The following is a 16,108-nucleotide window of genomic DNA, read 5'->3' on the forward strand; positions in this document are numbered from 1 at the left end:
CTTTATAAACGTATAATTCTCAATTGTGATCCACATCTTCCCTAAAAATATGTTGGAAACCATTATTTTTCCTTTAAGTAACTGTTGCGAATCTAATACCCTTTCAAAAATGTCCAACTACAGAATTTCAAAACGGTGGTAGTTTGACTGCAGTAGAAAATTATGGGGGGAAAGGGATTATATATTTATAGGTGTTGGGTTAATAAAGTCCATGTGGGCTCATGTTCAAGGTGATGGGGAGCTGCTCCACCTTTCTTTGCATTGAATAATGGCCTATCTTTTCCTGCTTGCCTGCACTCCTTCAACCTGGCTGCCGTTATGAAAACAGGCTAGCAACTGGGAGGTGTCTGCTGATTACAGGCTAGTCACTGTGACATTTGTGATAGGAATTTGTTTTTAAATGAGAAAGTAGCTATATGTCCTTATGAGTGGCAGCGTTGTTCCACAAGGGAAAAGACATGCCAGTCAAATAATTTTCACTGGGTCACCAGGGAAATAAATAGACTGAAGTATCCCCACCTTCTCCTGCATCAGAAAAGAGTTCAGTAATGTTTCTCGCAAAAAAACTAGACTTTTGCACACATTGAGCAAGAATAGGATTAAAGGTAGGGTTGTAAGCTTGTATTTTGTCGATAAAATTGAATTAATGTAGGAGAGTACCTATTCTTTTAAAAAAAAATATTTTTATTGAAAATTTTACAACAATTTTTACACCTCCCCCTACTCCCCCCCCCCCCCTTTAGCAAGAATAGAGAAAAGAGAGAAACCATGAAAAATAAATTATACTGAAGAAAGGAAGGAAAAGAGAGAGCAGAAAAAGATAATACATGTAAAAGTAAAAAACCAAGGTTACCCGACTTGAACGAGACCCTGAAATATTATTGGAAAAGTGGGGAAGCCCCCAGCATCCTATGTACCCATCCCCTCCCTCCATTCAGTGATTGGATACCATATTTGCAGCCCCAGTGCTCTACCCCTTTTCCCCTTCCTTGCATAAATAGATTTTTCTATATTATAGCTTTGTAACAACCTAGCTATCCATTGCTGCACATTAGGGGGGGGTTCTATCCTTCCAAGCAGAGGCAATGCATAAGCGAAGTATCGCCATAGCTACAGACAGAAAATATTCTTGTTTACATTGAGGTATCCCGTTTGCAACCCGTAACAATATCAGCTCTGGTGTTACCTTCACTTTCAGGTTCAGTGACCTTTCCAGAAATGACTCAATAACACCTATCAGAGGCAGCAAGCCAGGGCATGTAGCAAACATATGAGTTATATCCCCATCAGTACTGTCACACCGAGGGCACGTTATCCCCAGAGTTCCCCCCCATTGTGCAATTTTAGCTGGTGTATAGTATGTGTATTAAGTTTTAAAATGCTGAGCTTGCAGAGCTGAAGGGCGGAGAATTTCTTGACCTAGTTGTAATGACTTTCCAAACACCCCCCGAGCTATCCCTACTCTGTTCATCCATTTTACTTCGACCTTTTCTAAGTCATCTTCTCTATTCCGAATAAGTTCTGCATATAGCCTTTTAATTGTACAGCCTTGTCCCACCTCAATAATCTTCATTATTGTGTTCATCTCAAATCCTCGAGCACCACCCGCCTTACCAGCTAGAAAGCTTCTGGCCTGTAAGTACTTAAAAAAATTCCTTGAGTTAATTCAAAATACCCCTTGGAGGTCTGAGAATTGTCGCATTCCTGCAGGCTCTAAAAGATCTCTCGCCTTCCTTACCCCCAGTCGTTCCCACTCCCCAAAGGTTGCATCCGCGAAAATTTCCTGTGGTATTGTGGGGTTTTTAGCTAATCTGGTATGTGCATTAAATCTACCCAAGCCGAAACTCTTCTTAAAGGCCTTCCAAATCCTATAAGCCGCATCAACCGTTTTAAATCTTGTTTTTTTTAAATAGCTTGGCTCCGTATACTTTAAAAAAACATTCTCCATAGCCCCACCTAGAACCAGCCCATAAATTTCTGTAGATCCAGTATGTTTTTCTGCTTCCATTTCTGCCCCTCCCAAAAGGCCTATCATCTGCTGTAACGCCGCTGCCCAGTAATATAATTTCAAATCCGGCAAAGCCCATCCCCCCCGTCCCTTGGCAATGACATGTATCTTAGCGCTCTTCTGGTTTTCCCTTGAGACCAAATAAAACGATTAAACATTTGTTCTATTATGGTAAAACAAAGAGAATTAAAAAAAAGAGGAATTGTTCTAAATAGGTATAAAAACTTGGGGAGGAGATTCATTTTCACAAAGTTTACCCGTCCTACTATTGACATATGGAGATTGTTCACTCTATCAAGGTCGCACTTTGCTTTGTTTATTATCGGGTTCATGTTTATCTCTACTAGGCTATCCAAGTCTGCTGTGATAGTCACCCCCAAGTATACCCCCTCTGGAACCACCCGTGAGTCTGTGCAAATTGTTTGTGCATTTAGTATGATTTGAGTTTTTGCTTTATTCAGAGTATAGTCTGCTACCCGTCCAAATTGGTCTGCTTCTATCTCTATTGCCTTGATAGCCTCTGTGGGTGAAGGTGTAATACCTGCCACGTCATCGGCATACTCGAGGACTTTACAATGACCCACCTTTGTTACCATTGGTTGTATCGGATTATTTTGCTCCAGTTTGTGAATCAATTGATCTATATACATAGCAAACACTAAAGGTGAGCACGGGCAGCCCTGCCTTGTACCAGGTGAGATTTCAATGGGGATAGAGCGACCCGCATTCACCCTTATACATGCTGTGGGAGCCCTGTATAGCGATTGCACAGCTCTCACAAAGCTTTCCCCACACCTGGCTTTCTTCAGTATTGCCCAGAGGAACTCCCAGGACACGCGATGAAAAGCCTTCTCGGCGTCTAGCAACAGAACTGCCATCGGTCCCCCTGCGCCCCCCCTGTGCGACCCCTGTGCATCGAATAGTGTAATTACTTTCCTAATGTGCTGAGTGGTGCCCCTGTGTGGAATAAACCCGTGCTGATTCTTGCTCACCAAGCCTTCTATTACCCTAGATAATCTTGTCGCTAGTGCTTTTGAAAACATTTTGACATCTGAATTTATTACGGTTATTGGCCGGTATGAGCCTGGCTCTGCTGGTGGTTTCCCTTTTTTAAGAATTATTATTATATCTGCCCCTGCCCAATAGCTGGTATTGTTGTTCCTTTCTGTGCCTCGGAGATTGTCCTTATTAAATCCGCCTTCAATGTCTTAAAGAACATTTTATAAAATTCCCCTGGAATCCGATCCGGCCTGGCCGCCTTACCTGACGGTAAACTCAACATGGCCTCCAATATTTCCTCTTCCTCTAAGGGGGCCTCCAACATATCCCTATCCTCCTCTGTTATTACCTTACTTGGTACATCCCGAAGATATCTGTATATTCCCTCTGGTGTGCTGTCCTGCTCTTCTTTGTATAGCTTATAATGGAACTGCCTAAAAGCCTCCATAATTTCTTTCCCTCCTGAAACCAAGTTACCTCCACCGTCCCTTATTTCCTTGATTTCTCCCCTGGCTACCCTTTGTCTGGTTCTTACTGCCAAAGTATGACACACCCTTTCTCTATATTCGTAGCATTTCTCTCTTTGCATACAAAAAGTTTTCGATGCCTTTATAGCTATTCTTTCTTCTGCCACTGATTTAGCCAGCATAACCTCTAAGACTTGCTGCTCAAAACATTTCCCGTCTATAGTGGTGTGCGCCAGCTTTTGCTCTGCCTCTGTCACAGCTCCATTTAATTGCTCTGACAGTACCCTCTCCTTTTTCTGTTTTTGTCAAACTAAAACTAAGAGTCTCGCCACGGACCTCTGCCTTAAAGGCATCCCATGCATTTCCAACCGTCGTACTCCCTCTGTTGATATCCCAGAACCATTTTATCCATGTATGCATATGAGTAATATAATTTTGATCTGCCAAAAGCTCCCTTTCAAACGTCCAAGTCCTTTCCTGCCTCCTGAGCCCCCACCTTTAATTAACAAGATCAGTGGGTTATGGTCCGACACGATGCGTGGAAGTCTATCTATATGTAGATTGGGTAAAAGTGAGCCAGAAGTGAAGTAATAGTCTAATCTAACGCATATCTTATGCGGCGCCGAATAATATGTAACGCCCAGTTCCTTTGGTTTTAATTTTCCCCATATACCAACTAATGAATTATTACTAGCCATACTCCGAATTGCCCTACAGACTTTCTTTTTCCTGCCTAAATATTGACCATTTGTATCCAAACCTAACCCAGTTGCCCCATTTATATTGAAATCTCCTGCTAATATTACTTTTGGTGCCCATGTTGCCAGTTCTATATCAAGAAAATCAAACAATTCTGGGTCGTCCTCAGTAGAACCGTATATTGATCCTATTGTAACCCATTCCTCCCCAATCCTACATTCAATCAAAGCCCACCTGCCCCATTGATCCTCTAACTTTTTCCTTGTCTGAGTATCAAACAATTTGGTTAAGATGGCCACCCCCCTATTCTTTGCGCCCTTTCTTGAGTAAGCTAACACTCGGAACCCTAATTGTTCCAGCAAGAAGGGCTTACTTCCCTCTATGTGGGTCTCCTGTAAACATATGTAATCCGCACGTGTTTCCTTGAGCAACGCTGAGACCACACACATTGAGTGATAATATCTTAATGTTGGAGCTCATTTAAACAAAGTGTTAACCATGATGACAATTCACTCCTCCCACCACAAGGTACAGCAACTATATTAAAATCCCACGATCCTACCATATCTATGCCCCTGTCCCTGATTGGTCCTATACTTATCCCCTGTCCTGTGTCCCCTCCCCTTCACCCCCCAACCCTTTACAGGCAAATAGGTCAGTCCTGACCTATGTGTGACTGCTTCCTGGCCCCTTGAGTGTCGCATCCCTCTCCCTCCCTGTATATAAATCCCTATCACAATCTAAACTGTACATTTTTATCTTAATCATAAACAGGAAGAAGGAGAACCCCCCTTAGAAGATCACCAATTATGTCCAACTTATGTCCAAATCAAGCCTTTGGTTATACAGCATACATCTTCTTATTATCATGAAACTTGAGTACCCGTCCGGGTACCTCCCTGTCTTTTTTTTCCCTCTGTTCATCCAGGAAGGCCTGCGCCTTGATCTCCGAAAAAAACATCCTTGTCTGCCCATCCATTAATATTTTAAGCCTTGCAGGGAATAAAAGATACGCCTCGCATCCTAATTTTTGGAAAGGGTCGATCATATGCCTTAACCTCCACCTCCTTTCCACGGTGACGTGGCTAAAGTCTGGGCGTGCAAAAAAGGTTATCCCCTTAATTTTTACAGTGATCCTGTGGCTTGGCCCTGTCCATAATGTCCTGCCTAGCCAAAAAATTCCCCATGAACACCAACATGGCTCTAGGCCTGTCTTTCTGTGAGCCACCGTACGATTTATTTTGTGTTGGAGGATACCTATGTGCCCACTGCACTTCCACATCCCAGTTCCATTTCTCCATCTTCGAAAATGCCCCTTTAAAGAGTGTAACTACAAAGGACCTTGGGTCTTGCTCCTCTGCTCCTCCGGGATGCCCAGAAGTCTGATGTTGTTGCGCCTCTGTCTATTTACAAAATCCTCAAGTTTCCACTGCATGTCCTCCGTAGTCTTCTCCTGAGCCTCTCTGAACTCCTGCCACCTAGTCACCTCTTCTTCCAATTTACCGGTTCTCCTCTCCACCTCAGTGACCCTTCCAGCCATCTCCCCATATAGCTTATTCATTTTGCTAAGCGAATTTCGAATTTTCTTATTCACTTGCTTGGATCTTTTACTCTCTACCCTCGCTTCCCCCTGCATTTGTTTCATAGTAGCGTATAGAAGACCCATTGTGGGAACTTCATTGTGTGCCCCCTGTGAGCTCTTCTGCTGATCCCTTGGCTCCCCCTGACCCAGGCCCTCCTCTTGATACAGACTGGATGTAGCTGAGTAATCCCATACCAGTTTTTTTGTCACTTCTGCTTGCGTTGGGCTGACAGGATCCTTCCGCCTATATCTACGACGACTTCTCTGCTGCTGCTGTTTCCTCTTTTGGGTTATGGAGACCTGCTGAATTGATTCCTCTGAGTCTGATTTCTCTATATCTGAATCATTATTAGTTGAGAAACTGTCTGCTGAGCTCTCATCAAACTCCCCACTCTCCGTTGTGGAGCCAGTTGAAGTGCCTGTTTCATCATTTACTGAAAAAAAGCAATCGTCGTTTGAAGTCCCTTGGGCGAGCTGACTAGCCTCTGTATCTACTTGTATGTCCTGACCAGTTAAACCCTCCTGTGAGCCACTTTTCTCTGTATCGGCCCCCTCCTCTAAAGCGTTGATGATGCCCTTATTACCACCAACTGCATTCTCGCACCCCGTGTGCCCCTCCGTAATACTGTCTGCTGTACTGCCGGCATGTGCATGTACGTGTGTCTCGTCTCTTGACCCTCCTCTGAGCGTACAGTGCTCTCGGCGCGGCTTACCTTGCTGCGCGCATTCGAATCCTTTTTTGCGGCTTCTGTATCTTCTGTATCTTTCTCGACTCCCGAGGGCAATTCTAGCAATGATTCCTCGTCCGGCACTGTTCCAGCCAGTTCTGGTGTCAGCGCATCCATACACGTCCTGCTCGATACTCCCTGCGCGCGCACCTCCGGCACTGCTGAGAAAGACCCTGCCGTTTCACCGTGCTGCTCTAGGATGCTGCCACCATGAACCACGAGGATGGCGGCGTTTCCTGTGATGTCTCCAGCGGCCGCCCCAGCCCCCCCTGTGAAGGCTTCTACCAAGGTAGGCTGCCTCATGCTCATGACTTTATGTGCTTTACCATCTGTAACTTTCGGGGTCATTTTTGTGAGTTTTCCCCTCGCAACTGCCGCCTTCCTCTCAGCCTTTAGCTCCGCTCTTTGTTCAACGTTCTTTCCTTTATCTTTTCCTTTCTTTTGTTTTCTTGTTCAGGAGGGCTGATTCCACTGTTGAATCTACTGCCACGTCGGTCATCTTAGCCGCCTGCATCCTTGTAACGGCATAAGCATCGGGTGGTCTAGTGGTATCTACTACAGCTTCAGCTCCAGTATCCTTTGAAGCGTCTTTAGCATCTTTAGCGTCTTTCAGTTTAGTTCCTCGCCGAGGCATCTTGAAACTGTTCGCTCTCGCTATTCCGATATCTGGATGTTTCAGAATATCTTTTAGGTCGACCCAAGTACTCTGTAAAACCTTATTGAAAGTCTTCTTGTGCAGTAAAGCCAAAACTTGGGAAAAGGCTTTCTTAAAGAGTCGGTTCTCAACATTTTCCTGGTGAATTGCCGTCATTTTTCAAGCCCGTCGGGAGAGAGAGCTTGGAGCGACCTGCTCCTGTGACCGGTCCGCGGCCATCTTGCCTCTCACAGTTAGACCGGAGAGTACCTATTTTCTATAGCATACTAACTTAATGCTAAGTTAGAATTGTGTTTACCCTAAAAAGAAATGATTGGTCTCTCAGTCTGTTGTGGGTGCAACATTTTGAGAATTCGTTTTAGAAAGCTAGTACATATTTAATGCATTTCTATCATAATAGTTGTGAGCTTCTTAACGGAAAATGTGTGAATTTTGCATATGGCCGGGATGCCCGTCACCCCCTCCCAACGCAATACCCAAGGATGGGAAGACGGGCGCAGTTCTGAACTTTTGGAAGGCGGGAGGGAGTCACCCTCCCGGCCGTATTTATTAAAATATGAAACAAAATTAAAACATTAAATAAGTTTCATAATCATGTACAATTTTCATTTATTACATTTCGATGAAGACATGTTCTTTGGCTAACCTTAACAAATCTCTAATACAAAGGTATCCTAGCCGAGTCTAACATCCTGCAAATGCAAACTTTCTAAATTAAAATTGTACATCCTAGCATTAAGGGCCAACGGCAAGGTCTTAACCGGTGTCAGATCCCTACTACCAAAAACTCTCGCCCTCACGGTGTGAGGGCGGCCGCGCAGAGGACTGTACCCTCATTGCCACTGTAATTTCCCTTGTCTTGTTGGGGGCCCCTCCTTTCCGCTCGACGCCATCTTAAAGGTCGTCCGAGCACCCGTGTGAGGTATCTGTAGGAAGGACAGCGTGGACTATCCCCCCCCCACCCCCCCCCCCCCCCCCCTCCCCCACCCCCCCCCCCCCCTCCCCCACCCCCACACTCTCTATCACATCCGCCGTCGCGGATATCTGGGCCCCGGGAAATTCGTAGGAGGGGAATATAGCCGCCTCCTCCCCTGGGAGGGGCCTATGGCCGTCTCCCCTTAGGCGACCCATCCTTAGTGGGTCCCGCCTCCCAGTGGGAGGGGCCAATGGCCGCCTTCCCCCGGGCGCTCCCATCCATAGTGGGTGGCGCCCCCCCACTAGGGACCTTGAAATTACTGCTCACCGATCATGACCTTACCGCCACAGGCCGGATAGTTGACCGGCTATCCGGCCCCCCCAAACTCCTCCTAAAGGTCATGCTTCCTCAAACCCCTTAGCCATGCTATGAAGTCTCCTATGAGTAAAACATTCCCCTCCCGGGACAGGTGAACCCCATCATTCAGATACATGTGATCACCCCGAATACACCCATGAGGAATGCTATGCAACTGCGCCGAGCGAAACAATCTACCAATTTTGTTGTTAACCTTCTTCACTGAATGGTTCAGTGCTGACACTGAAAGCCCCCTCCCCCCCCCGCCACACCTTTCGGGGAATCATGTGGGACCAGGCAATCGTGCACCCCGGGATTCTTTTTGCCAACCAGCTAACGGCCGACAACACCTGCTCGAGTAATACTCGTCTACCCCGTGTCACCAAGTCATTGCCCCCTAGGTGTACTACGACTACAGATGGCGGTGACCTCTGCCGCCCTAAGAGACCCTCAATAAACTGTTCGAATTGGTCAATACAGAGCCCGCCCCTTCCATGGAAGGCCACTCTGTACCCGCATTCCCCAGCTGCGCGAGTCGCGTCACCTGCTTTGAATACGTCCCCAGCCCGCCTCACGTATGAGTGGCCCACGACCCAAACCACTCTCTCCTCAGACGGTGATCCATGACCGCTGGTCCCCTGGTACTGGGTTGACTGCAAATTCCGCCCCGCATGACATGCTCGCGAAACTGTAAATCAAACAGAAGACAAGAAGCGTGAGTGCATGTAACTTGACTTCACAACATGTGCAATCGCACATACCTTTTAAAACAATTCGAGGACCATCGTCCTAACTGTTTCACTTCTTCTGCATTCTGACCCCTGGCTGTAGCCTCAGTAGCAGCCCCTATCCTAAAGGAGTGGGTCCCGAAATCGCACGGGTCCATGCCCGCCGCAGCGATTGTCAGTGCTAGCACCCTCTGGAACTGAAACCTAGTCAATGGGGTGGCATCGATGTGCCTCAGCAACAGTCATATTATCAAACCAAAATACCATCGAGCGGTCTCGGAACTCGTTCGGCCATGCCATTAGAGCAACAAAAATAAAGAATAGCTCAAGGAACCCTATGTTACCTGTGAGACCGCTGGTGTGCCACCACATCGGCCATGTTTGCGCCGACCATCGATTACCAAAGATGGCGCCAAATCCCATGCTCCCCGCCGAGTCGGTCCACAAACCCAGCTCGTCCGAGGACGCTGGCGGCTTGTTCCACACCACTCGACCGTTGAAATCCGCCAGGAATGCCAACCAAATGCGCATGTCCTGGCGAACCTCTGCAGACAGTCTCGTACGGTGGTGTCCTTCTTTGAGACCAACCATAGCTTGTGCAATAGAGCGTGAAAAGGGGCGGGCCATTGGTATCACTCTCGGCAAAGTTAAGCTGACCCACTGCTTGCTGTAACTGGTGCAGGGTCACTTTCGCCTTACCAAGGCAAAGTTTCAGGGAAGCCCTAAATTTAGATACCTTTCCTACTGGCAAACGGAAACATCCCTCCACAGAATCGAGCTCAATTCCCAGAAACTCAAGTGAAGTAGATGGTCCAACCGTCTTACCTGGTGCCAATGGCACTTCAAACTCCCTCATGAGGATGCAAAAGTCCTGTAGCGCCTGCGCACATTTCGTGTCGCCGGCTGCTCCCAAGAACAGAAAGTCATCTAGGTAATGCATAACATGCCTATGCCCCGTGGCCTCGGTGAATGCCCACTCTAAGAAACAGCTGCATTTTTCAAAATAAGCACAAGAAATGGAGCAACCCATCGGCATGCATTTATCCATGTAATAACGTCCTTGGAACGCAAAACCTAGCAGACGCTGATCCTGTGGGTGTACCGGGAGCAACCGGAACGCGGATTCGATATCTGATTTCGCCATCAGCGCCCCGGGGCCCAGGCGATTTTTACATGGTGACGCCATCATCGAACGATGCGTACCGCACCGAACAGACTTCTGGGTCAATAGCATCGTTTACTGAAAAACCCCTTGGAGCAGACAGATTATGGATCAGCCTAAACTCCCCCGGGTCCTTTTTGGGGACCAACCCTAGCGGGGAACAGATGAAATTCGCCACTGGCGGGAGCCGAAAAGGCCCAGCCACTCGGCCTAGGCTCACCTCTTTAGCGATTTTTCTTTCCACCACACCTGGATTATGCTGTGCTGAAAGCTGGTTTTTGCAAAAAGGTTCCCCACGAAAATCCCCCGCCGGGATGTGGAAGCCATATAAGAATCCCTTCCTCAACACCCCAGCGGAGACATAATCAGGGTATTTGTTTAACCAAGGAGTCATAGCCATGAGATCAACAGGAGTAGGCAATTGTACCCAACAATCCGCCTCAGTCCTGCTTGGACCCTCCTTTACCTCCTGACCCGCTATTTTTCGATCTGCATGAACTCTCCGTGTGAGAGGAATTCCCACAACCCGCACACACGTGCTTGAACCTACATGTACCTTGCGGTCTGTTACAATTGCCTCTATTGAAGCCCCAACAGACCCCCCGCTTTCCACCATTCCCGCCGGTTTTCGGCTGGTGATCGTCACCGGTGCCTGCTCGAAAGGGCACCGCGGGCTTCTGGCGGGAAACCCCCGACCCATTCCCACCTGGCGAGGAAGTTCTTGCCGCCCCAGGCAGGAGCTGTTTATGCCAAGAAATTGAGTCGAGGCAATCCCATGTCAGAGAGGAATCATACTCTTTTGCTTTACGGAACTTCATGTCGTAACCTTTCCATTCACCCCCCTCATACGTTGCATAAAAATCCATTATACGTGCCTGAAAACAAGACAGTTCGGGCAATACCTCGGGCTTACGTTCACCAATAATCGCAGTAAACATTGCAAAGGCCTTAGCCCAATTCGTTATTGTCTCCTCAACCCTGAACTCCGCCATCTTGGCGCTCCAGACGCTCGGGTGCCACAAATCTTTCTGTGTTTTAGCATACTCCATCTCGCGATGGTCGGTTAACAATGAAAACATATTGACATACTTGTCTGCCCAGATCAATTCTTTTGTGGCCATCGGGATATGTTGAACCACCCTCTTCCGCCTTGAGGGTAATGAGCCCTCCCCTGCCACTGGCAAGGCGAGCTTACCTGGTGCAGTCGTTGTTCCCGCCGTTTTCTCGAGACCAGCTGCCGGTCCTTCTGGTGTCGCCTGTGGGGAGACAAGAGGGAGATTCGCCTTCGCGGCATCTCGCGACTGCCGCAACTGCTGTATTAGTAATTTGGCCTCTTCGGCCGTGTCTCCTGGCGCCGTAGCACCCCCTGCCTTCTTATTGAGCCATGCGGCCAACTGGGTGGCCAATTCAGGAGGCATATCCTCATCGTTAGCAGGCGTAATCACAACCGGAATCGGTTGACCCGCGTCTGGGGTTGGTACTAGGTCATCAGCTGGTATGGCAGGGCTGACCGGGGGCACCTCAGGGACCGGAACCTCCCCTGCCGCCGCCCTCCTCTTGACCCGTTTCCCTCTACCCTCGGGGACGTCTCCTGGCAATGCCGGGCCTATTACCTTCTTCGGGTTACCAGGCTTGTTCATTGCGGCCAGTTGCTTCTTAATGCCCGCCATATCCCGACCAAGCGCTGGGACTTGTCAGATGCTTCGTTCTATTCTCGCCATTCTGTTCACCAACATGCGAAGCACCTGGTCTGTCTCGGAACCCTTTCCTGCCTTCTTGCCAGACATGGTTTCGATTATCCCCTCCGGGTCGATCAACACGGTCCTGGACCCTTCGCTGTAAAGTCACTGAAAGAGAAACACAAGAATTACAAGTTCTCAAAAATGGCTCCTTGTTCCGTCGAGGGCTCACGAGCAGCGAGTGGGTGCAGCCTTCCAAGCACAGGAACAAGAGGACGCTTCTTCGGATTCCCGCTCTCTTTATTCTTCTTCGGGAGGGCGTGTACCCACCCCAGGTACGCCTACTGGGCGTGGCCAACGGTGTAGGTGTCTAGGACAACCCCTCTTGGGTGGGAAAAGGCACGCCACGGCTACGCCGCTTCGGGCATACCAGCCGAGACTCGCCTCCCGCCCAAAATGGTTTCCCGGGAGGATCGGGGCACCCGACCATACGTTCGGGGGGACCGAGTGGTCGCCCCTTTCCATTCTGTGGTGTTCGAACGTCGTTAGCCCCAATGCACTCAAGAGGTAATACTTTGCAGACGTGCTTATCACACACTGATTAGGAAGGCCAAATCATTGTACTACTGCAATAAAATAGAGGAAGCAAAGCAGTCCACCAAGGAGCTTTTCTCTATTTATAAATCTATTGCAATAGGAAAACCCGCCGCAGTGCCTAAGAAACTCTGCACCATGGAGGCCTGCAATCGAATTGCTGAGTTCTTTGCAACCAAGGTCTCCAACATATACAATTCCTTCCCCCAGAGGACAGACAGTGGTCCTGCCCCCTCGGAATTCCCAAGAATGGAAGGGGAACATCGGCTAACTACTTTTGTCACTCCTTCCACTACGGAGCTTCTCCGTATTTGTGGATCCATAAAATCCGGTTCCCCTAGAGATCCGACCACTCCCAGTCGGCTAAAGGACAGCTTGCCAGTACTAGAGCCCTATGTGCGTCAGCTACTGGACATCTCCTTTGAGTCTCAGGTGGTCCCGAAGGCCTGGAAACAGGCAGTGGTACTTCCTCTGCAAAAGAAGACCAACGTTAGCTTCGAAAAGCTGGATAACCTCCGTCCTATTTCCCTCCTTCCCTATATGGCGAAGGTGGCGGAAAAAATAGCCAACATACAGCTTATGCAGTTCGTGGAGACGGCTTCACTACTCCACGACTCGCAATTTGGCTTCCGCCCCCGTCACTCGACGGAGTCTGCTCTCCTCGTGGCGGTGGAAGCACTCAGACAGGGAGTAGACGAGGGCCAAACAATGGTATTGATCCTACTAGACTTAAGCGCAGCATTCGACACTGTAGCACATTCCACCTTGCTACAGTGTCTGAATGGAGGAGGGGTGACAGGAGCTGCGCTTGGCTGGATCAAGTCCTTCCTTTCTGAGAGGTGCTTTCAAGTCAGACTAGGTGACTGCTACTCCAGGGAGATTGAGTTGGGCCAGGGCGTACCTCAAGGTTCGTCCCTGAGCCCAACTCTATTCAACATCTACGTCTCCCCCCTGGCGGCTATCGTGGAGGGGTATGGTCTCCGCTTGGTGTCCTACGTCGATGACACGCAGTTGGTCATCTCCCTATCGCGCGCGCCCGGACTTGCGGCGGACATCTTCAGGAACTGCATGAAAGACCTTGCTGCCTGGATGTCTGCCAACTGTTTAAAGTTAAACGGGAGCAAGACCGAGGTGCTCGTGGTGGGGGGTGCACCGTCTGCGTGGTCGTCGGCGTGGTGGCCACCCTGTCTGGGGGAAGTTCCTGCTCCCTGCCGTGAGGCCAGGAACCTTGGCGTGTGGCTGGATAAGGACCTCACCTTTGGCCCACAGGTCGGTCGGGTGGCAGGGATATGCTTCAGTGTTCTGAGAGCTCTTAGGAAAGTATTAGATCTGCTTCCCATTTCTGCTCGTCAGACACTGGTGCATGCCTTGGTCACCTCCCGACTTGATTATGGGAACCTGCTCTATCTGGGGGCCACAGGCAGGGTCATCGGCCGCCTGCAGGTTCTTCAAAATGCGGCAGCGCGGCTGGTCCTCAGACTCCCTAGGAGGGCATCTGCCAAACCAGCCTTACGGGCTCTCCACTGGCTCCCCATCGAGAGGAGAGTGGAGTTTAAGGCCCTTGCCACCTGTCATCGTATCTTGAACGGCAAAGCACCTCTTCCGCTCCAGAGCCTAGTATCCCATTATGAGCCTGCACGCAGTCTTCGGTCCTCGCAGACCGGGCTGTTAAAAGTCCCAAGAATATTCAAAGCTCGTATGGGAGGCAGATCCTTTAGATACCTTGCTCCCAAGCGCTGGAATAATCTTCCGCTGGAACTTCGGCTTGAACCCTCCGAAGTCCAGTTTAGGAAAAAACTTAAAACACACCTTTTCAGCAGATAGCTTGGTTGGGAGGAGGGGGGACAGTCACTCCACTTGTCATAGCGCGGGGACACGCCAGTGGAGTAACCAGGCGCTTAATAAATGTCCATTAATAATAATAATAAAGTAATACTATCCACTTCTTCAAAGTTTAAACCTTACTGAAATGTTGAAAATTCACTTTTCTAAAATGTTGCATGTTTTGCTACTGTCTTGTTCAGTATATACCTAGTAGTTTCTTGCCTCTTTGAAGAAGTCTTGGATGTAAGGCATTTTAATATATGTAATTCCTTTCATTGCTGTGGATTGGGTTTTACATGCTTCTTTTACATTTATTAACTATAAAAATGTAAAAATTCCATTTAATATAGCATTTCAAACACAGTCAAACCCTAAATGTTAAGCTGTCATGAGTCAGCCAAAAATAATACATATGGCGTTCTGAAGTGCGCTTACTAATTGGCTTCTGCATGAGAAAATGGTATACTTGGCATCTACTTAACACTGTGGGTCTGGTAGAAGGCCAGATTCGAGGTCGGGTTGTTATGAATGAAGCTGCGTGTGGTAAGGAGGCGTGTTATGAATGAAGCTGCATGTAGTTAAGGAGGCGTTCAAATGATTCATGTATTTTTAAGATATAGTAATCCGAGCGCAATTGTACGTGAAAAGCTGCTGTCTGTCTTCCAGCCTATTCTATTCCTCCGCCTTGCATTTTAATCTGAAAACTTCAAACCTTCTCATGTTTTTTTATTGCAGATGGAGACTGTAGAAGAGGAAGTAGAGGAGTTTTATGTAAAATACAAAAACTTGTAAGTAATTTACTAATAAATTGCCACCTGCTCTTTCCGTTGTTTATCCTGCCGCGAATCGCACATTCAACCAAGTTGTAGGACAACACTTTACACAAACAGAAGCTTGTGAATCTGGATTGTAATTTGTAAATGGAGATGAAATGACGATAAAAATAGAACATTCTAGGCTCTGAAGTAAGGCAACAATTTTCTGAGATTTTGTATTGTTGGACCTCATAATTAGATCTTGGATTGATTTTGTTAAGGTTACGTTTTGCCCCTTTCACTTTAAGTCGCACATCAAGTTATTTGAAGCAGTTCACAAGCTTGTAAGCATGCAATGTGTACTACTTTTTAGTCACTGGTCACATGATCACCCGCTCATTTAGCAATCGGTTTTGCCGATAAATCTGCACGCAGTTTAGAAGTGCACAACTGCACATAAATTATTGTATTATCATTTCTAAGTGGTGGCAGCACTTTTGAAATTATTTAAGTTTTGTTCTGCTTTTTACTGTTCAAATAAATGAAGGTAGAGCACCGATAAGCCCCGGTTTTCTGAGCTGTCTGGAAATTGATTAAATACTTGCACCCAGATTTATGCAATGATTTTTCTGTGTGTAGCTGGACTATGTTGTAAATTAAATACAAACCCTCGTATTTGGGTGCATTTGTGTTAAACATAAAAAAATGTGCATTCTTAAATTACTTAAAAAATCCGAAAATGCTTTCATAGAATTACAAAATGTTTATCCTTTTTGAGCAGGTAAGGTTTGTAACTCCCTACCGGTTGATTACTTTTACCTTGGCCTTTTCTTAAAATCTCAGCCTGAACACACTTATTTACTCATCCTTATTAGTTCTATTTTAGTTTTTAGTGCTGGGTAGGAACAGATACTAATGACAAGTGCAGCAGTTAGCATTTTATCTTCAATTCTAT

At 47.5% G+C, this 16,108-nt stretch overlaps 1 protein-coding gene across 2 annotated transcripts in view; it reads left to right on the forward strand.

The window, feature by feature from the left end:
* The window catches only part of CHD7 (chromodomain helicase DNA binding protein 7), a 794,978-nt gene that overhangs the window by 528,372 nt on the left and 250,498 nt on the right, over nucleotides 1-16,108 (forward strand). For both annotated transcript variants that reach the window (XM_086965786.1, XM_086965787.1), the window contains exon 7: nucleotides 15,134-15,186. In XM_086965786.1, coding sequence (XP_086821912.1) covers nucleotides 15,134-15,186 — 53 coding nt within the window. The remainder of the gene's footprint in view (nucleotides 1-15,133; nucleotides 15,187-16,108) is intronic.

This window comes from Lissotriton vulgaris, chromosome 4_1, assembly GCF_964263255.1.
Source record: "Lissotriton vulgaris chromosome 4_1, aLisVul1.2, whole genome shotgun sequence".
NCBI lineage: Eukaryota > Metazoa > Chordata > Amphibia > Caudata > Salamandridae > Lissotriton > Lissotriton vulgaris.